At 43.8% G+C, this 21146-nt stretch overlaps 1 protein-coding gene across 1 annotated transcript in view; it reads left to right on the top strand.

Moving 5' to 3' along the window:
- The first annotated feature begins 313 nt into the window (after positions 1-313).
- LOC112113448 (maestro heat-like repeat-containing protein family member 7) overlaps positions 314-21146 on the top strand; it is a 39382-nt gene continuing 18549 nt past the window's right edge. Inside the window, exons 1-9 of the mRNA XM_029911025.1 lie at positions 314-445; positions 2187-2315; positions 4495-4574; positions 8366-8501; positions 10026-10115; positions 12088-12192; positions 16128-16263; positions 17671-17771; positions 20064-20213. Of these exons, the coding sequence (XP_029766885.1) occupies positions 314-445; positions 2187-2315; positions 4495-4574; positions 8366-8501; positions 10026-10115; positions 12088-12192; positions 16128-16263; positions 17671-17771; positions 20064-20213 (1059 nt within the window). The remainder of the gene's footprint in view (positions 446-2186; positions 2316-4494; positions 4575-8365; positions 8502-10025; positions 10116-12087; positions 12193-16127; positions 16264-17670; positions 17772-20063; positions 20214-21146) is intronic.

Raw genomic sequence — 21146 nt, 5'->3', positions numbered from 1 at the left:
CTGCCGAAGTGCCGCCAAAGACCCGAACTGCCGCCGGGTATTCGAATCGGGCCCCGCACTTCCTAAAGCCGCCCCTGCCCTCTGGCCATAAAGCGTATCAATCTCAGCTCTTCTGAGAACCTCTCCTTCATCTGCAGGTTTTCTCTTACCTATAGACAATTTTCTAGCACTGAATATTTAGAGAGTGAAGCAGGTGGATGTGGGTGGGTGGGTGGGTGGTGAGGGCGTTGTCCATGAGAGAGAGTGATCTGGAAAGATGAGTTTGCATTTATCTCCTTTTCTACCACAGGATGCACAACAGAGTAAGTGGAGTATGGCATCCAGCACCCTTCACCTTTGCTATGACCAGGTGGCCAAGGAAACAAAGGACAACATCCTGCCCTGGGTGGACCACATCCTGTCCCAAATGTTATACCACTACTGCCGCTACACTGCCTCAGCCACGGTACTATGAACATGAACAATTGCTATGGATGTTTTTCTCTTCCTTAAGCTTTTGAGTTCCTGGGGTGCAGCAATCTTTGTTTTGGGCTCAGCTTGTCTCCACTAGGAAGCTGACAGGAAACTGTCTGCTGGGACATCATCCATTATTGCTTCTCATGTGAATGTTCTGGAAAGGGGTCACCGTAAGGACCCTATATCTGCATTGCATCCACAGCATAAGAACATAGGGATTGCCATACTGAATCAAATTAGTGATCCATCTAACTAATTTTCCTGATTCTGAAGTAACACTTGCTGTTCTATAATACCCATGATCTTTCCTTTTTTAAAGATAGTAAGAGTTCTTTAAGCAGAACAAAGATTTCTGGTTTGGTGTGTTTTGGTGTTTGAAAAACCGCTCCAGAAAAAGGTAAGGTACAGTTAGCAGGTCCTTTCCCTCTACACTCCCTGTGCCTCTCCCTTGTCTGTTTTCAGATGTTTCTGAGACTAGTAGGTGAGATTGGCAGTAACCTTTTCTAGCAAGGCGGGTTTCTGAAGTGTTGTCCAAATATAGTGATCTCACTTGTCACTTGGTCATGAGAACTGGAATCAGGGAGAAAGAGGAGATTTTCTGAGATTTTCTTTCTCCGCATGTCCTTAGAACAGAAGGAGGTTTGTCAAATTCTTGGTCACAGGATCTGGTGTAGGGTGTAGAAAATGTGTCTCTTTCTATCTGATCATGGAAAGTGAGGAGATGTGATCAGTGTTACTAATGGATATTTTTATAGGTATGGTGACAGGCTGTTCCCTTCTTATTTAAATTAAACTGAAAAGTTTACCTCTCGTGTAGCTTTTGATTTTTCAGATTCATATTCCAATGGTTAGAGTGATTGTTATTACCATACATGGTGAGTTACAGCCTTAATGAAATCTTCTGTTAATCATGATAATTAAAACAAATGATACTTGTATGAAGATACTAGATACATATGGGCCCCTTTTTATGTTCCTGTATTTCAGTGGGTCATAAGGTCGCAACACATAATAGTTATCCTTGCTTCTGAGTTCAGGCAATGAGAACAGATATTGGATATTAGTTGGCTAGAGAGAGAACATTTCTTAGGCTATGTCTACACTAGCACTTTTGTTGGTAAAACTTTTGTCCGTCAGGTTGTGGGGAAAAACACCCACATGACTGACATAAGTTTCAGCGACAGAAGCGCTGGTGTGAGACACTCTTCCGCTGACATAGCTACCACCGCTCATTGGTGGAAGTTTTATTATGCGACGGGAGAGCTCTCTCCCGTTAGCATAAAGTGGCTACATGGGAGACCTTACAGTGGCACAGCTGCGCCACTGTAAAGTCTCTAGTGTAGACACAGCCTTAGAATGTGGAACAGGCAGGATGGGTAAGGGACAGTATCTCACTATATTATGTTTTGACACGAGCACTCTAAGGCCCTATCTAGACTAAGATGTAAAGGCATGATGTTAGCTAACTTGATCTAATTAACATCTTCTAAAACTCTAGCCTAGAGAAAGTCATTGTGTTTTAGAGTGTGATAAACTGGTTGAGTTAAGGCCTGGCAAAGGGGAAGATGTAAACATTTTACTCTACCAGTAGAAGCTAGCTAGCTGGATCTAATATCTCACCTTTATATTCTAGTCTAGCCACAACCTAAATTGCTTTATTTCTCCTGACATTGAGTTCTGTGTCATTAATGCACTAAACTATCTTTCTCCCCATTCCTGGTGGGGTTTAGAACCTAGGTCTGAAGCTGAGCTTTCTGAGGTCAATGGCTGCATTCACCAGAACTGTTGGCGACATCAGCCAGAAAGCAAAAGAAGCCCATGAATTCTCACAGAAAGCCGTCATTGTGGCATTCATGGTGGTGAGTAAAATATACAAATGGGGCCAAATTCAGCTCTCATTTATAGTCTTACAGTAACACCACTGAAATCAGTGGAGTTAATCACATTTTACACCCTGGAAACGAGTGCAGAATCTGGCCGAGGGTCTCTGTTCGTTGGGTAGTTATAGAGAACTCTGAGCAACACTGACAGTAAAAAGCTGGGCGTGATGGAGTTTATACACAGAGCTCCCACATTTTGAGCACATGGCAGCCGTACATAGAGCTCTGGCACTTTGAATCAATGACCCCTGCTGGAACCTGGTTGCAAGGCTGGTCCAAGCATATCTGGGATCTTCCATGGTCCCACTGATCCACTTTGTCCCCACTTATAAATATAATTGTCATTTTATTTTATAATAGTCCATACATCCCCTATAAATCAGGGCAGAGTGACTGGAGGTGGGTCCGATGTGGGTATGTGGAAGCTTGGCTGGGGGTGCAGAGAGGTCGGGGTGGCCTGTCATGCCTAGCGGTTAGAGCAGGAGTGCGTAGCCGAGAGTCAGAGCCAGGAATCTGAGCCAAGAGTCAGAACTAAGTTGTCAGGAGTGAGGCAAGACAGGGGCAAGGCAGGAGCAGGGCTGGAACAAGGCAAAAGCAAAACTGGAATAAGGTGGGAGCAATTCTGGGAACAAGCAGGTGCAGGAGCTATCGCAGCTGTGTACAACCACCAACGGGATGAAGTGCACCATCAGTGGGGTATAGCTGTAGGCGTAGCAGAAATAGGAGCCAACACTGATTTAGGAACCCACAACATTTGACATGATTACAATTGAACTTGTCAGGCAGGGGAGCTTGGGCTCATGGGGAGCTGGGGTTGGAGATGAAGGTGAGAGAGAGATTGGCCTTTGTAGACTCCATGCGCACTGCATCAGCCATAGGTCCCTTATTGTTTGAGTAGGGGCTACTCGAACTTGTCAGTGACCAAGATGTGGGCAGTTGTGCCACATAGTTAGAGCAGGAGTTAGGCCTACTGGTTAGAGCAGGAGTCAGTTGCCAGGAATTGGAGCCCAGGGTCTGAACCAGAGGCAGAGGCTAGATGCCAGAGCCAGAGGTCGGAGCCAAAGTCACAGGTCCTGATTTGGAGCTGAGGGTCAGAATCTGACTACCTGGAGTGAGGCATGATGGGGTCCAAGGCTGGAACAAGGCAGGCAAAGTAGCTATCACAGTCTTGGGCAAATGCTTTGAGCACCCGCTGAACTGCTGCAGGGCTTAAGAGCCAGTCTGCAGACCCTTCCAACCAATCAGGCAGTGTAGCCAATCAAGCAGGCCAGTTGTACTTGTTCGGTAAGGTTGTCTGGAGTCTGACTCTGCCACAGGCCCTGATTCCTGACAAGCAGTCAGAGGCAACATTAAATGTATGGGAATGCAAGGGGACACTGGAAGAATCCCTTGGGTAGGGGTAACAGAGCAGCTGGCTGGAAGCCCCAGCTATGGGCCAAAGACCTGGGATATGACAGAAGAAATAATAAGGAGAGAAGCCACCCAGTAAGAGGAAGCATGAAATGGCCAGGAGGTTGGGAGCCTGGAGGAAACCCCTAGCTGAGACAGCAAGAAATGACTGGGTGGGCAGAGACCCACAGGAAGAATCCAGCTCAGGGGCAGCAGGTGAGGAAAGAACACTTACTCCCACCAAAATTTCAAATATACCCTTCCCTACTGCCACTTCCTCTCATGTCTCACTGGTTGGTGGACGGGGAGATCAACAACCACCAACACTGCTTTTAGCCATTCACCGCTCTCGATACTGAACTTGTCATGGCACCTGTGTGCCTTTAGCAGCCCCGCCCAGGACCTCTCATAACTGTCTACCTGTTCGTTGTGGTGATATTGACTGAGCCAGTTTAAGAAGGTTTTTATGGCACCTGGGAAATGAGATATATCAGGGTTTGACTAGATTTCCTCCTTTAAAAAAATACTTGATATTGTTTTAGTCACATCATCTTCTATAGTCAGAAATTCTTCTTACAATTGAGATCTGGAGAGCCCCAGAGATTAAATAGCCCCTCTGTGTCCCTCTGGAGTTAGTACTCATTGATGCTGCAGAATTTTATAATATCCCATGTATGGGTCCTTCGGGAGCAGTGGAAATAAGGATGGAGTGTTGGTGGGCAAAGCTGGAGCTCAGTTGCTGCTATTCTGTCTCCTCTTTGATTTACAGAAGCTGATTGAAGAAGAGTCAGTGAACTTGCTGTCTAACCCTGTGCGCCAGCAGGCCATGATTGTGGTCACTAACCTGAGGTATTGTGAAAGTTCAAGCAGCCTTCCATCAGATTTCAGTCTTGAGTCACTGCTCCATACTACACCCAGGAATATTGGCTCCTGTGTCATGTCCTGTTTGCTAATTTGTTATCTGGAAGAAGCAGGAATATTAACTCTTTTTTTGCTTGCCTATTTCACTTTATGCTCTAGTGATCCAGAATCCAAGCACCTCTTAAAGTGAAGAACTTCTCTGTGAGGAACTAAAAAAAAAAACAAACACCTTATAGTACAGTAGGTTTCCCTGTGGGATGCGTCAAAGTTTCTGTAATTTATTGCAGCATTTCTGAAACAGATACTGTGGTGTATGTGGCTAACAGTGCCTGATTGCATAGTTGAGGAGAGATCAGTAATAGAGACCACACCATAAACATTCTGTTTCTTCAGATTCTGCTCTACTTTTTCCTGTTTAAAGGCCTGAGTACAGGTTACAAAGCACAGGAGCTGCAGAGAGACATTTGCATAGACTACAGATAGAGTATGAGTCAAATTGTGTCTGGCCCCTTTCAAGTTCTGTAAGAGCCTTCTCCCCTTCCCTTGTGCCCACTCGCACGTGGGCCAGCCACAATCACAGCAGACTCTTACTCCCTAGTACTGCTGGGAGCACAAATCACCCCAAAGAGGGCAGGGAGGAAGCTAAAGACCATGGTAGGATCATGTTCTGCACTGATGAGGTTTAGCAACAGACATGGTCACTGTGCACTCCAGATGTCTAGGAAGCCTTATGCCAATCCCCAGTGTAATGGGTATATCAGGACATAGAGAGGGTATGGCCAGAGTGCATTGTGCTCCAACTATCCTCAGATGACAGACAACTCCTCAGGCTACTCTAACCACTGGGGCCGGGGCCAGGGCCAGGCAGAGAATTAGGGAGATAACCAGCTCTCTGATGGCCGCCGTCTGTACTATTCTGAGTTGAAACTCTGCACCATAGACAGTCTATCCCAAAGTTTGCCATGAAGTTGAAACAAACTCTTTTTATAGATGCATAGAATCCTGGGTAATAAGCTTCAGGGGACAAATTAGTCATTCACAAAATGTCATGAGAAATTGCTTCAACTCTCTGAATATTAATTAACCTGCTGAAACTTAATGTGCTGCTCACCTATACAGTATACTGCATATGTTGCATTAATTTGGTTGTTAGCCTGTTAAAAGTACGCTTACAGTATATTTCAGTCTTTCAACAAAGAACTGTTGAAATAATTTTGATGCCAAATATGATTTTGTTAAAAATATGGTGGTCAGTTTGGCAGAGGAGAAAGGATATGAGGAATTTTAAATAAAAGTGCATTCCAGAGCTAAGATATTACTAGCACTGAAAGCTTAAGGCAAACACTTTAAAAGCATTAGTTTACATTATGTTTAATATCTACCAGCTGTAACCCATGAAACTGTCATAATTATATAACAGTATTGGAGCTAGCAGAGGGTGATATAATTACCACGCACTTGAGCAAGCTTACACATGCCATGTAGTTCAGGGAAGTGGTGCATACTTATGCTGGTCAGAATTCAATTTTTATTTTTTATAATTTTGACAGATAATATTGACGTTTATTTTAGGTACTTTTTATTTTTATGAATTTAAATTTTCACATTTGTGGGGAATCAGACAATAATTATTTAATGACAGCAGATGTCGATTTATAACAGTTAAGGCAAATTATCAACACCACATGTCAAAATATACAACAGGGGTCGGCAACCTGCGGCATGCGTGCCAAGGACGGCACGCGAGCCGATTTTTGATGGCACGCTGCTGCCTGCTGGCGTCCTGGCCCCACTCAGCCCCCCCACCCACCGATTTCTCCTGTGGGGGCAGGAGGCAGAAGCTTGGTCATGCCGGCAGCCAAGCTCCCTCCTCCCCTGCTTCTTCCCTCAGCGTGGTGCTTTCCTGCCCCTCCCACTCCCTCTCCCTCTCCCTGCTGCTGATCAGCTGATTGCCCTTGCGAGGGGGAGGGGGAGCGGGAGCCGAGCCGCAGTGTGCTCGCTGCTCCGGGGAGGAAGCAGAGAAGAGGTGGGGACAGGGCATATTCCCTCCAGCCCGCTGCCATAAGCACCCACACGAGCTAAGCACCCCAGCCCTCTGCCCTGACCCCTGAACCCCCCCCACACACGCAGCCCTCTGCCCTGACCCCTGCACCCCCCCACACACACACCCAGACCTTTGCCCTGACCCATGAACCCCCCCACACACACCCAGCCCTCTGCCCTGACCCCTGCACCCCCTCACACACCTCCAGCCCCCGTTCTGACTCTTGCACCCCCCCCACATGCCCACCCTCACCCTGAGCACCAAACGGGAGCTCCTGCACCCACCCCCCACATTCCCACCTGCACCCCTGGTCTGGGGTCCCTGCCCTGACCCCTGCACCCCTCCACACACACCCAGCCATCTGCCCTGATCCCTGAACCCCCCCACACACATCTAGCCTTCTGCCCTGACCCCTGCACCCCACACACACACACCCAGTCTTCTGCCCTGACCCCTGCACCCCACACACACACACACACACCCAGCCCTCTGCCCTGACCCCTGCACCCCCTCACACACCTCCAGACCCTGTTCTGACTCCTGCACCCCCCCACACACCCAGGCCCCCCACACCCCATGCCCTGACTCTTGCACCCCCCCACAACCCCACCCCCACCCTGAGAACCAAACGGGAGCTCCTGCACCCACCTCCCACATTCCCACCTGCACCCCTGGTCTGGGGTTCCAGCTGATGGCCCCTTGCCAGCCGGGGTCCCACAGGCCCCACTCATCCCGCTGCCGAACTAAGTGAACGGAACCCCAGGCCGGCAGCGGGCTGAGTGGGCCAGCGGCGTAAGATCAGCATTTTAATTTAATTTTAAATTAAGCTTCTTAAACATTTTGAAAACCTTGTTTACTTTACATACAACAATAGTTTAATTATATAATATAGACTTATAGAGAGAGACCTTCTAAAAAACATTAAAATGTATTACCGGCACGCGAAACCTTAAGTTAAAGTGAATAAGTGAAGACTCGACACCACTTCTGAAAGGTTGCCGACCCCTGATATACAAAGAATATACCCAAATCAAACTCTAAGTTCTCAAGCAGCATTTTTCTTTCTTTGCCTATGTGTACATTTTGATGATTATCAGTGGAAATATTTTTGTGTTGGTATGGTGAAATTGACATTTACCAATAAAAATCTAATCCTTCCAAGCCTATACACGACGCTGTACAACATACACATTGTGGAGTGACAGGCAAACACATAAAGGCAGCGTGCTATATGTGCAAAGGAAGGCACTACAGTATTGTGGCCACTAGATGGTGCCGCTATAATTTCTGACTAAAGCAATGGAAGCCTTGTGGTTTACAAAATTAATATTTTAAATGTCAATAAAACTTCAGAGTTCAAACATAGTTTGTTCCCTAGTTTATACCAATATTTACCCATAAGAAATATTTATTGACAATCAGCGCTAGCTTACTGCACGCTCTATGAACTCCAAACTAAAGAAAGTGAGGGAAAGCTAACTTTCCTATCTTTGGCCTATGAATTTATCCCCAAGTAGGATATTATTAAAATCAGTTTTGGTGCATTATATTAGAGCAGTTATCTCTGTACCAAAACACACACACACACACACACATTTCTATTGCTTACTATGGTCAGAACAAACACCCCATTAAGTTTGGGTGTGTTTAAAGAATAATGGATGATATATTTTTCTTACCTTAGATTCCAGACATTGTCATGACTCTCATTAAGGGGGCTTCTCTCTTTTGTCAGAAAGCTGAAGCCACCACTAAAGTCTGAGAAGAAAGCTGTTCTACTCCGGGCATGCTACAAAAGTGTCTTTTCTCTGCCTCCAGTAGAAATCATGTTAGCAGAGGCATGTGATAATATACAATGCCAACACCCAGAGGTAATCAGTCCTTTAAAAAAATACAGTCATAAAAGAAGCCCCATGTGTCTTTAATTTAGCAATCCTCCTGGGGATGGTGACATATTGGGCCTGATAAGAAAAAATGTTGAATCCTACTTACACTTTTTGACCAGCAGGATAATATTACAAGTTGAATATGAGCCTGGATGCCAAGAAGCAGATATTGTCTATTGGATCATGGCAATGAAGAGCAAGTAGTCTCACTAGGCAACCCAGTCTGCAGAATTCAACTGATGTCTAATTAAAGAGACAAAACCTGTTAGTAAGAGATAGCACATGGCAAGGTGTGCAATCAGCCAATGTATGCACACCTGGGTCTGTGTGCTAAGGATGCATCTGTTCTGCTTAGTCTCAAATTACTTCACCACTAATAGAGCTAAAGGGAAATAATGGAATTTCACAGTTCCAGATTTACCAGGATTCTGGCTCTTTAGCAGAGAACTGTTCTAATATCATAATAATAGGGGGTCTTCTCTTAGCTAGGGAAGTACAGGAAAAAAATATTATTATCCCGATGACACAATTTCATATTTAAATGGTGAGTTCTTTTTCTCACTTTCTGACTTGGTGCGTATGTAGCCCAGTGTGTATGTAGCAATTTAGCTGTTATTCATCTGGCTTTGTATCAGAATCTCTGCTAAGAATGGCAAACTTATTTCACATCTTGTTCTTAGAAGGAATTTAAGGCAGATTGCCAGAAAATAATGTCAGAGGGGTAGCCGTGTTAGTCTGGATCTGTAAAAAGCGACAGAGTCCTGTGGCACCTTATAGACTAACAGGCGTATTGGAGCATAAGCTTTCGTGGGTGAATACCCACTTCGTCAGATGCATGTAGTGGAAATTTCCAGAGGCAGGTATAAATATGCAGGCAAGAATCAGTCTAGAGATAACAAGGTTAGTTCAATCAGGGAGGATGAGGCCCTCTTCTAGCAGTTGAGGTGTGAACACCAAGGGAGGAGAAACTGCTTTTGTAATTGGCTAGCCATTCACTGGCCAATCCTCCCTGACTGAACTAACCTCGTTATCTCTAGACTGATTCTTGCCTGCATATTTATACCTACCTCTGGAAATTTCCACTGCATGCATCTGACGAAGTGGATATTCACCCACGAAAGCTTATGCTCCAATACGCCTGTTAGTCTATGAGATGCCATAGGAATCTTTGTCGCTTTTTACAGAAAATAATAGTGAGTGCATATATCTGAAGCAGAGAAATAATTATTCCTATTTATCAGATCAGAAAACTTTCCCTGTGTATCGTAGGTGCTAATATGGCCCCCATTACCAGGTGTCTGAGCACCACACAATTTTTAATGTATTTATCCTCACAACACCCCTGTAAGGTAGGGAAATGCTATTATCCCTATTTTACAGATAGGGAACTGAGGCATAGAGAGACTAAGGAACTCATCCTATCTCTCTAAAGAAGTATTTCTACACTTCACGTTGCCTGTAGAATGTCAGATTGTATGACACTGACTATTGTACTGCCTCTTCCTCTAGTCTCTGTACAAGGAAACTATAGATGCCTTGAGAGGAATGCTTGAGGGTTTGGTATTTGAATGTCCTGTGGAGGCCCAGAAGATTTTGGAGGTAAGCAGTAGTGGGGCAGCCAAGAGAGGAAAAGAGAATTATAGACGAGAGATTAAACAATCAAGGTTCGACTGTCCCCTCTGAGTTCAGGGCTGAATTAAGACAATCTGGGGCTCTAGGCACATCACAACATGGGAGCTCTATGCCCCAGCATCTTGACCCTATCCCCCTATCAAAGGGAATGGCAGTGGCAGGGAGCTCCCTCTCCTGTCCCAAAAAGGCAGGGACAGTCATATGGGACCCCTGTGACCCTCAGGATCAGCACCAGAGCCCCACTATGCTGGAGAGAAGCAGGGGGGACCTCTTAATCCCAGAAAAGAAGGGATGGCAGTAAAGGGCCTTCCTAGTACTTAGCCTAGCAGCCAGAGTATATCTGGTTAGGTGGGTGGTCTGGGCCCACTCTTCTCTTTCTGCCATACATAGAGTACTTTGCTGGTATGTTTTGGCAGGATGGTTTGTGTTCCCTTGGAGTTTATACCCCATTGAGATGCACGGAGCAGTTCACACCTCTGAGAACTGTTGTTTCAGGCTCTTTGCAGACGCAGGCGGGCATCTCTACAACACTATGCTCAGATCATGTTTTCAAACTTTTCTTAACAATCATGAAAGCTGAGCTTCTGCCCTGATGAGACAACTCCAAGAGTTGGGGTCCTGGGCACAAACCTATAGGTCCAATTTTTAACTGTATTTAAGCATCTCATTTTCAGAAGTGATTTAGGCACTTAGGAGCCCAATGAAATTTTGGCTCCTATGTGCCTAAATCCCTTTTGATACATAGGCTCCTAAATCAGTTGCTCATTGCAATGCTGTGTGCAGCAATGCCTAAATACCTTTAAAAATCTGGGCCATAGTGTTTATGCCTTAATTAGCCCTCTCATACTCTTCTCTTTTCAGAGATTATATGTTAGAGAGATTATAAAGGTACGTCTTCACTACCCGCCGTATCGGCGGGTAGCAATCAATTTATCCGGGATCGATATATCGCGTCTTGTTAAGACGCGATATATCGATCCCCGAACGCGCTCACCGTCGACTCCGGAACTCCACCAGAGTGAACGGCGGTAGCGCAGTCGACGGGGGAGCCGCGGCCATCGATCCTGCGCCGTGTGGACCCCAGGTAATTCGATCTTAGATACTTAGACTTCAGCTACGCTATTCGCGTAGCTGAAGTTGCGTATCTTAGATCAATCCCCCCCCCCCAGTGTAGACCAGCCCTAATACTGCAGGGCTCAGGGATGCTGGAACAATTTGTATTGTGGGGGTGCTGAGAGCCATTGAACCAAACTGTAACCCCTGTATATGATAGAAACCACTTCAAGCCAGGGGGTGCGGCAGCACCCCTAGTTCCAGCACCTATGTCAGGGTGTTAGAACAATCTAATGTATGTAAAAGAAATGTCAACACTTTTATAACAAGTGAGAAATATACTTCCCTCCTCTTCCCTCTCTGAAGCTCTTTCCCCCAGATCTTGACTTGTAGGCAGGAGAGACGTCCCTCCCCCCGCAAATCTCACTCTCCCTAGAAAAGTTGGGCAGGATAAGCCTCCTATGTGGTGTTACCCTCATTTCCAGAGATAAAAATAGACTTCATTTTATACCCTATCAAATTCTGAATCCACTGACTAAGATTCAGAGCGAAGGAAGGAGCCACTCTTTGGCAGAGCAGATTATTATGCCAGTCTTTCTTCTCAGTGGAACTATTATAGGATGGATTTCTGGAAAACACAGAAGAGAATCCTCTTTCAGAAAACCCATAAACTTTATTTACATAGAGAGGAGAATGCTACGTTTTTTTATCTGACCTACCATTAGACAAAGGACCCACCACACCCTCAGCTGGTGTAAATCAGAGTAGTTTCTCTGAAGTCAGTGGCGCTACTCCAGTTTACACCAGCTACTGGCAGATTTGGGCCACAATCTTTTAGGAGTTTACTGTTTTTGTGAGCAGTGATCTCCTTCATTTTTTCCTACAGTACCTCGAGCCCTGGCTAATCTCCAGAAAGGATCATGAGCGGGAACGAGCAATGTGGTGCAGTGCCCGGATCCTAAGATGTGTGGCCAAGCTTCCCAATTTTGACGTGAGTAACCCTTCATCTGTACTGACCTGACTCAGTAAAGAACATACACTTCAGCACATACATTTGCCCAAATAAGCAGCCTACTACTCACAGAACAAACAAACAAAATGTAGGACCTGATACTGCATCCATTGAAGTCAGTAGGAGCTTTGCCAGTGATTTCAGTGGACTCAAGCTCTGACAGATTGTATTTTTCTGACAAATTACCCTGAAATCCTTACTGGCACTGTGTCTGCTCAAACTTCGCCCTGGAGAAGTTATTCACTTCAATCCATTCCCCAAAGTGATGTCAATGTAAAGTCAATGCAAACAGCACTGGTCTTTCAAAACTTCTCAGGGCAAGAAAAAAAGTTATTTCCTCTCCCGTTTAGGCTGTTTTTTGTTGAATCTTTTTGTCTTGCAATAATATTTATGGCAGTTGTACCACCAGCTTTACTATGGAATTTAATCACCCACAAAGCTGGTTGTTGCCTTATATAATCCTACCCCAAAATATATTGGTATTCCTTAAGTGTACTGAATGGTGCTGCAGTCACAAGAAATACATATCAATGGTTTTAAATGTTTCTAAACTGCTAGACAAAAAACTTCACTATACAGGTAACATTATAAGTAAGTATCATTTAATTAAATATAACATCATAGTTATATGAAACGTTTGAGACAAGTTTTTGTAAACAACTTTAAATATGGCCCAGTATCAACACCCATCTCCGTCTACCCACAACCCCCCCCACTTCACTCCAAAATGTATCTCCTCTACATTTCCAATAGTAACCATAAAACCTCATCTCATATTCTGTGTATAATAAAGATGGATCTGAGCTGAGAAATTTGAATCTGAACTTTCCCAAAGTTTACAGGGTGGTGGTTTTTGGTTTGGGTCCACGTGTAGTAATCACCAGCCTAGAAACCAATTATATCCAGAGTCATGTATATCCAGAGAGTCAGTGCAGCTTCTATCTGGTAGATCCACTATTGACATGGTTGTCTCATTAAGGCAATTGCAAGAAAAGTGTCAAGAACAAGAAAAACCTCTCTGTGGATTTCATTGATCTTGCAAAGGATTTTAACCTGGTCAGAAGAAAGGGCCACTTCCAACTATTAGAGATATTGGTTGCCCCCCGATCCTCCTCAGTCTTTTTCAGTACTTCCATGATGGCATGAAGGCTCAAGTCCAGTGTGATGGTGATCAATCTGACAGTTCTTTGAAAGCTGCTGGGGTGTCAAACTGGGAGGTGTTTTGGCACCTGGTATATTCCTCTCTCTGCTGCTTTGTCATGCTTTCTCATCTAGCACCAAGGGTTTATGTTTTCATGCAAAATTAGATGGAAAACTCCGCAACATTGCATGTCTAAGAGGAAAAAGCAAAGTCAGACTGCTGCTGCTAAGAGAACTTATTTTCACTGATGATGCAGTTCTTGTCACGCACAGTGAAGAGGAGCTCCATCAACTTTCCAAAAACTTTGTGCTAGCTTGTGAGGAATTTGGACTAAGCATCAGTCTAAGGAAGACAAAGATTATGGCACAAGGTGTGTTGAAAACATGATCCACCAGAACTTCTAATAGTAGTACCTAGCTTGAAGTTGTGGCACAAGTTCTGCTCTCTAGAATCAATTGTATTGAATAACTTCTCTCTAGATGGTGAGCTTAATGTTCACATCTGAAAGGCAGCCACCACATTCAGCCTACTAACCAAGCATGGGTGACAGGAAACCGACACTGAACACCAAGATACATACGTGCATTTTGAGCATGCTGCTGTATGGTGGCAAGACCTGGACCGGCCACAGCAGGCATGAGAGAAGGCTAAATACCTTCCATGTGTGCTGTCTTCACCATATTCTAAATATCAAGTGGGAAACCAAAGTTCCTGATGCTGAAGTACTTTAGAAAAAAAAATGACCAAGTCTAATCCCTATTCTCAAACACAGATATCTCTATGGGTTTGGTCATCTGCACCAGATGGATGATGGGTGCATTCCAAAGGATTGCCTATATAAGGAACCTATGGATATCCGCTCAAAGGCCACTAGGCCAGCCTAGGCTCAGGTTCAAAAGTGTTTGCAAAAGGGACTAGAAAACTTTCAACATTGACATCAGAAGCGGGGAAGATGCAGCTAGCAACAGACTAGTAGTGCGCTGGCTTAATCTTCTGGCCCTACGCTTTACACCTGCATTGTCTGTGGCAAGGACCGTTGCTTGAGAATCGGACTTTTTAGCCACTCGCGATGCTGCTGCATGACGCATAGCAACATAACTGCTTTAGCACTTACACCATCGTCTTTCGATATGGACGGTTGCCATTCATAAACCAACTACTACGAACCTTATATCAGCTTGGCTATTTTTTAGTTCACCTAACCATTCATGGAGAAACACACCAACATCTCTCACCTATATACAGTAAAGAAAGCTCCTTCTTGATCTTCCATTCCACTGAGAACCCAATTTTCTTCATTCACCTTCAACATATAGAGTAGAAATCCTATTCTGTATACCTTCTCCATCCTCCCCACATGGCTCCATCTAGAAACAGGCCTGATATAGACTTTGACCCTGTGCATGCTACACAGATTCTCTGCAGTTACCAGACAGCCACAATCATTGAGGCACCCATGTAGAATATATTACATTTTCACTTGTTGTCAATGAGGTGAACAGTTTCTAAAGTTATTGGTCCCTTGTACAATGCTAGTTGTGCAAAGGGGGTTTAAAGCTGCCCTAAGTGGGCAGCTGGATATTCCTCTGGCATGAGGGAATTCAGGAGAGATGTCAGGCTCTTAGAGCTGGCTTTAAGCCACTCCCTCACAGTGCTGTTTCATGCCCCAGCAAAAGTGACATGGTAGGAGCATTCTATGCTCCATCAATCCCCACTGGTGTAAGAGCCCCACTTAGAGCAATCTTGAGGCTGTTCAAAGTTGTGCTGGGGACCAACCAAATCCCTAGAATTCTTGGGTATCAATGGGGAAGGAGAAAAAACACCCTTTGCTCTTCCCCTCAGGTGTGCGAAGTAGTATTCTAGTGCACCTGTGGGTCTGGCCCATGGTCATCATAGGCAGTGCTTCTAAAACACCAGTATCTCCATTAGGTGGGTGGTGAGTAGCAGATTTAGATCACAGTGAAGACTGTGTGCAGAACCTTAATTTCTAATATTCAGGCTTTCAAACTATTTTATTTTTAACTACAATATGCTAATTTGAGACTATAGCTGAAGCAACATATTGTGTTAGGAGGGAAATGCTTAAAACACACAACAAACATTATTCAGAATTCATTCTTATTAAATAAAAACAATACATCTCTAACTAACCCTTCGACAGGACCACCCCAGCCTCTGGGCCTGATTCCAGTCTCATGCAGTGTATGTTAAGAGAGAGGGCACTGAAATCACCTGTGTCGCATTGGTGAGGTGTGTCAAATCACCCACAGGCTCTTCAGAAACAAACTGGGAAAGCTTCAAGGCTCACATTGCATTCTTAGAGCTTGCATACACTGGCCTCTTTTCTCTGAAATTTCCACCTTGCTAACACTAGTGCAGTTCCCCAACATGTAAAATTGTATGTAGTCAGAATAATAGCGTTTTGGCCCTTGTTTGCCCAGGTGTAAATGACTAAACACAAGGTGCAGGGAAGCAGAGAATCAGGCCCTTTACCTTTGTGTTGATGATGACTCTTTGTTATTGGATATCCTGTTTGATTATGGGGCTTTTGTTGGCATATTTAAATGCCATAAATGTTTTCAGTGTTTAAAGATACCCAGATTTTATAAGCACAGTAATGTGCTCCACAGTGTGTGCTCGACAGCCAATCTACACACACCCATCATAAGCATGTTAACAGGCACAAGGCCCAGGTGTGTCCATATATTCTCTGATGATCACACACCCTTTATATGTTATCTATTGCTAATTGGCTTCTTCTCTTTTTAATTAGACATCAATTGAATTCAGCAGACTGGGTCGCCTGGTTAGGCTGCTTGCCCTTCGATGCCATGACCCTGTGGACAACATCTGCTTCTTGGCAGCCCGGGCAGTATACAACTTGTATTGTATCCAGCTGGTTAAAAAGCGTAAGTAAACACCCTTTTTCTACATCACTGGAAACTGAAAACTTCCTCCTTGGAGCTAACCCTTACAAGCCTTTCTTATTATTACCAACAGATTAGTTTCAAAGTCCTAATGTAATCATTTCTGTTATTCTATAGCGCGGCACCGCATCATCAGGAAAGTAGTGAAATGGGCTACAGCTGCTGCTATTTATTTATTTATTTTTTAGGATACGTTTCCAGTTGAGCCCACAGTGCCCTGCATGGAGTACAGAGACATGGCTCCCTGCCTTGATGAGCTTACCAGTGCTGGAACAGAACTGTTGTGCCTGGGAGTGTCATTGAAATAGATGCATGTTTCCCTGAGGGGGTGGAGGGATAAGGGAAGGGAAATGAAAGGGAAAGAGCAAAGTACACAGAGAAATGAAATACAATACACCTCTACCCCGATATAACGTGACCCGATATAACATGAATTCGGATATAACGCGGTAAAGTAGTGCTCCGGGGGGGGCGGGGCTGCGCGCTCCAGTGGATCAAAGCAAGTTCGATATAACGCGGTTTCACCTATAACGTGATAAGATTTTTTGGCTCCCGAGGACAGCGTTATATCGGGGTAGAGGTGTATATGCAGTTGTTTATAACAAGTATCTAGTATTAAGGTCATATTTGTCAAACTGAGGAGTACCTCGCCCTGGGAGGGCTTGAAGGAGTAGCTGTTGGGTAGGAAGAAAGTGTGGACAAGCCTCTCAATCATTCTCCAGAATCTCTGCTTTCATTCAAAAAAAAAATCGCTGGCCATTATGATTTGAAAAGAAAACCTTGAAAATATGTTTACCAAGTATAACCAATGTAGAGGTGTATGCCTGAGCTTGCAGAGACCCTGAAACAATATCTCTGAGGTGTGAACTGTGTCATTCATTTCAATGGGTGCTAATTTGGGTGCCAATATTGATATTTTATGTGTCGACATTGTTAACTATTTCACTGCTGAATGTATGTAAGGGGAGGAAGTATATTTTGAAGATCTCAGTTTACTCTGAGTAACTGCTCAATTTGGGGAGGCATTTAGCAATGTGAGATGGGGCTGAAGGGGGCCATGATTGGTTTAATTTTCCTGAAGGCTGGGAAGCTCAGTTTCAAAAGGAAAACATTATGTTAAGGGAAGGAATATCTCCGAATGCAGCCCATTTTCCCGATTAAATAATGATTCACAGGCTGATATGAGTCCAGTGAATAGTGCTCATACACTATATACAAGGGCAAGGCTTGTGTTATATCCCTCACCAGCTATTCTACTGAGTTTTGAACCAACCGTAGACTTGTCTCCAGCTAGCATCATGGCCACATTCAGATACATTAACAAGAACGGAAAGAAATGTCACCTAATTGAGAAATGACAAATGACACAAATGTGTGTATCTGTTCCAGAGCTTGAGAAGGGACATGGAGTGGAGAAGGTAGACACACTAAAAAATCTGGGAACATACAGTCCCTCTGTGTTCTACAACAACACCTCACAAATTGCTAAGGTAATTATACTCAATGCACTGAACAATGAAAGGTGTTTTCCCTATGTGAATATTATAGAGCACTGATCACAGCTCCATAGTGAAGGATGCAGCCACATATCATTATAAACCCTATTTGAACTCCCCTTCAACTTTGGCTAGGAAAATTGATTTTTCCTAATTTTGCATTTACTGTGAAGGCCAAGGAAGCTTTTTCTTTTGAAAAAAATTGGCCAAAGTGGTTTTTTGAGTTACAGGTAATGAAAAATTAACCTGATTTTGGAGTTGCTCAACAACAGTTATAGTATCAGTATGCCTATTCAAAATTTTTCCATTGATACTGTTAATCAACTGAAAAACAGGGTTTTTGACCAAACAATTTTTGTGTGTGTGCCAAATGTCTGGTTTGCGCAGAAAACTTGGAATTTTCATCAGAAAACAAAATACCCCAAACCAAAAACTTTTTGGCTGAAAACCAAAAAGTTTGATTTGGAAATGCCTTATTGGAGTTGTAGTTCAGGTTCCTCATGCTCCCATTCTCTTCTGTGTGCTGGGATCCCCTGCTGGACTACATCTCCCATGTAGGGAGGCCGTTTGTCTGGCTTAAAGCCGGACAGTCCTGTTTTTCTATGGTTTGTTCCCTGTGTAGTACTGAGGCAAAACCAGGAGTGTTTGTCTGATGCGATGCACAGAAGATGCCATTTTGAAGAGCACACTGTCTCGCCCTTGCCAGCTGACCTCACACGCATATCTCATGCAAAGTCATGCCTGGTGGGGGTGTAGGGTTCTCATCAAAATGGCATACTCCGTGCAGTGTGACATGAGTTCACGCCGGTGTGGTTGGGCCCACACCATTCCTGGAAGTAAGGTAATGTCCAGTATTCTGGGGATGTGTCAGTAGCCAACCTACTCCCATGATGCATGTGGCGAGAAGACTCCTATTACACACCACAGGGGATTAGCAAGAAAGGAGACGGCAGTGAATATGGAGAGATGTAATCTGGCCAGGGAGACCTGCCCATGGAGGGAGAATCCGGGCATGAGGCGTGTGAACTACAACTTGATGGGGAACCAATGCAGCACAGAAGAGTGTCTTTAATGTCAAACCAAAATGAAATGTTTTGATTAGTAAACGTTGAACCATTTTGTTTTGATTGGAAATGTCAGAATGAAATGGTTCAACCTTTCCTAATTGAAATTTTTGGCCAAAATGTTTCAGTTTTTGATTTTTCAACAGCTTAAATTTTCTGTGTGTGAGGAAACCTCATTTCCCAACTAGATCTAATTATAAGCCCTATTTTCACATTCTTTGTAACTTTACACAGAAATATTATTTTTATCTAAAAAAAATGAATATTTTCAGAGTAAAGATGAGGAGAAAGGATGGTCTTGTGGTTAAGGCTTTGGACTAGACATCAGGAGAGCCAGGTTCAGTTCCCAGCTCTGCTATGGAATTCCTCTGATAGCCTGGGCAAGTCCCTTGGTTGTCTTTTGATTCCTTATCTGTAAAATGGATTCAATACCTCCCTACTTCATACCAGTGCTGTGAGGATAAGTTCATAATATTTGTGAAGCACTTGGATAACAAGGTGATTAGGACCATATATTGTGCATATTTAGACAGTGTTTACTAGAATTCTTTGAAATGTTTTGAGATGGTTTACTCAGTGTCCAACTTTTTGGGGGTTTCTTGAACAGAGAGCGAAAAAAGCTTGATTGATTTATATTGTACATTCAGTTAAAAATCTAGTGCATATGCTCATTTAAAATATTTCAGAAAGACATATTTACAGAAACTGTCATTTGGTAATGAGATGCATGCTTTATAAAATCTGTGTGGCCCCACAGTATCTATGCAGAGCAAGGAGAGGTAGGGAAGAGGCAGGAGCTCAGTGGAGTTCCTAAGTAGGCTCGGTGAGGCGTTTGGGAATTCTAGGACGTGCAGTGATGGGGACTTTGTAAAACACCTCAACTCTGCCTTTGCCCCCCACTTTTTTATAAACATGGGACTTAACGTACAAACAGTTTTGTTGCCTTTTAATTAAGGCTGCTACTTAATATTATTGCTGAAACACCTATATACCAAGACATTTTCAATTAAAAATGTCAAAGCATCTAAAATATGAAAATGGATCCTTGAAGGATGTTGGATAAACATTCAAATATCCCCACAGTTCATGTGATTTCCTAGGTCCCAAGCATACCCATCTCTTCTTCCTTTCAAAACTGAATTTTGTCTGTTAGTTGGTCGCTCCAGCTCTGGTGACAGCAGAAACTGTGTTACCATGACATGCTCTTCTCTGTTTGTTTTAGGCTTTTGCAGAATATTTTACCCCACTTCAGCTAACAAATCTGGTTCTGACAGCACTTGATGGTTTGACAGATCCCAGGGAGAAAATATCTCGGGCAGCTGGAGAACTGCTCAGTGCAATTCTGGAAGAACGGGGAGCTGATCTGGAGAAGGTAGGAGATGGTGAGAGAGGCCGCTGTTAGAATTCCCTGTTCTGGAGCCAGGAAGTGTGGCTGCCGGCTCCCTGTGCTGAAATTGTCCATTGTCTTAGTTCCAATGGACTTTGTAAGAAAGTCATGAAATGGCTCCTCTTTCCAGGGAACCAGAATCTGGGTGCATATGTTGTTTTTGCTGAGGTGCTGCCATTCCCTCATATTCTAGTTAAAAGTGTAGATTAGGGTGGTTTATGGAGCCACAATAATGACTCTATAGGTAAGCCCATAAAGTAGCTTCTATTATAAGCCCAATTTTGAAGCCTTTCTAGATTTCTGAGGGGCAGGGACCTCCTTTCTCCCTGAAATTTCTCATGCTTCCTCTTGGGCCAGTTTGGTTTGTACATTGAGAAGTAAAGAGAAGAAAGGATTTGGACAATTTTTAGTAAGGCTATATGGAAAATACTGTAGTAGTTAGATGTGAAAATTTGAAACTGGGAATTTTCTGAAGTTCTCTGCAAACTTCATAGTCTTTGAGAAAGACATGAAGGGACTTATAAGCAATGAGAGGATATCTTTAAAGGTTAAAGTTCAGTGATACAAAATAGTTAGGACAAAGCAGTATCAGCATTTCTATTACACACCTGATTTTGATGCCCCATCACTCCAAAACAAGTACTCCACTCCATCACTCCAAAATACTCCTTTCCCCCTGAAATTTAGCATATGTGCTCTCTTGGCTGGGGAAGATTGAGGTGAATCAGACAAGATATGTTTGATTTATGAGTTTGAAAAAAAGATATATTTTCTGCTTTTAGCAGATGTTCTGACTTTGCTTTTCTTGAAATTTTGTATCTGACAAGTTGATCCACTCCATTTTAGTCACTTGTTCTCAATGAGATCTGGTGCATAGACTGATATTAGAAGGTTAGTATTGTTAATTGTGGAGTTATT

Source organism: Terrapene carolina, unplaced genomic scaffold (assembly GCF_002925995.2).
Source record: "Terrapene carolina triunguis isolate 2854851 unplaced genomic scaffold, T_m_triunguis-2.0 Scaffold85, whole genome shotgun sequence".
In the NCBI taxonomy this organism is placed as follows: Eukaryota; Metazoa; Chordata; order Testudines; family Emydidae; genus Terrapene; species Terrapene triunguis.
Note: the sequence above shows the minus strand (reverse complement) of the source record. Positions and strands in the feature narration are given on the sequence as shown.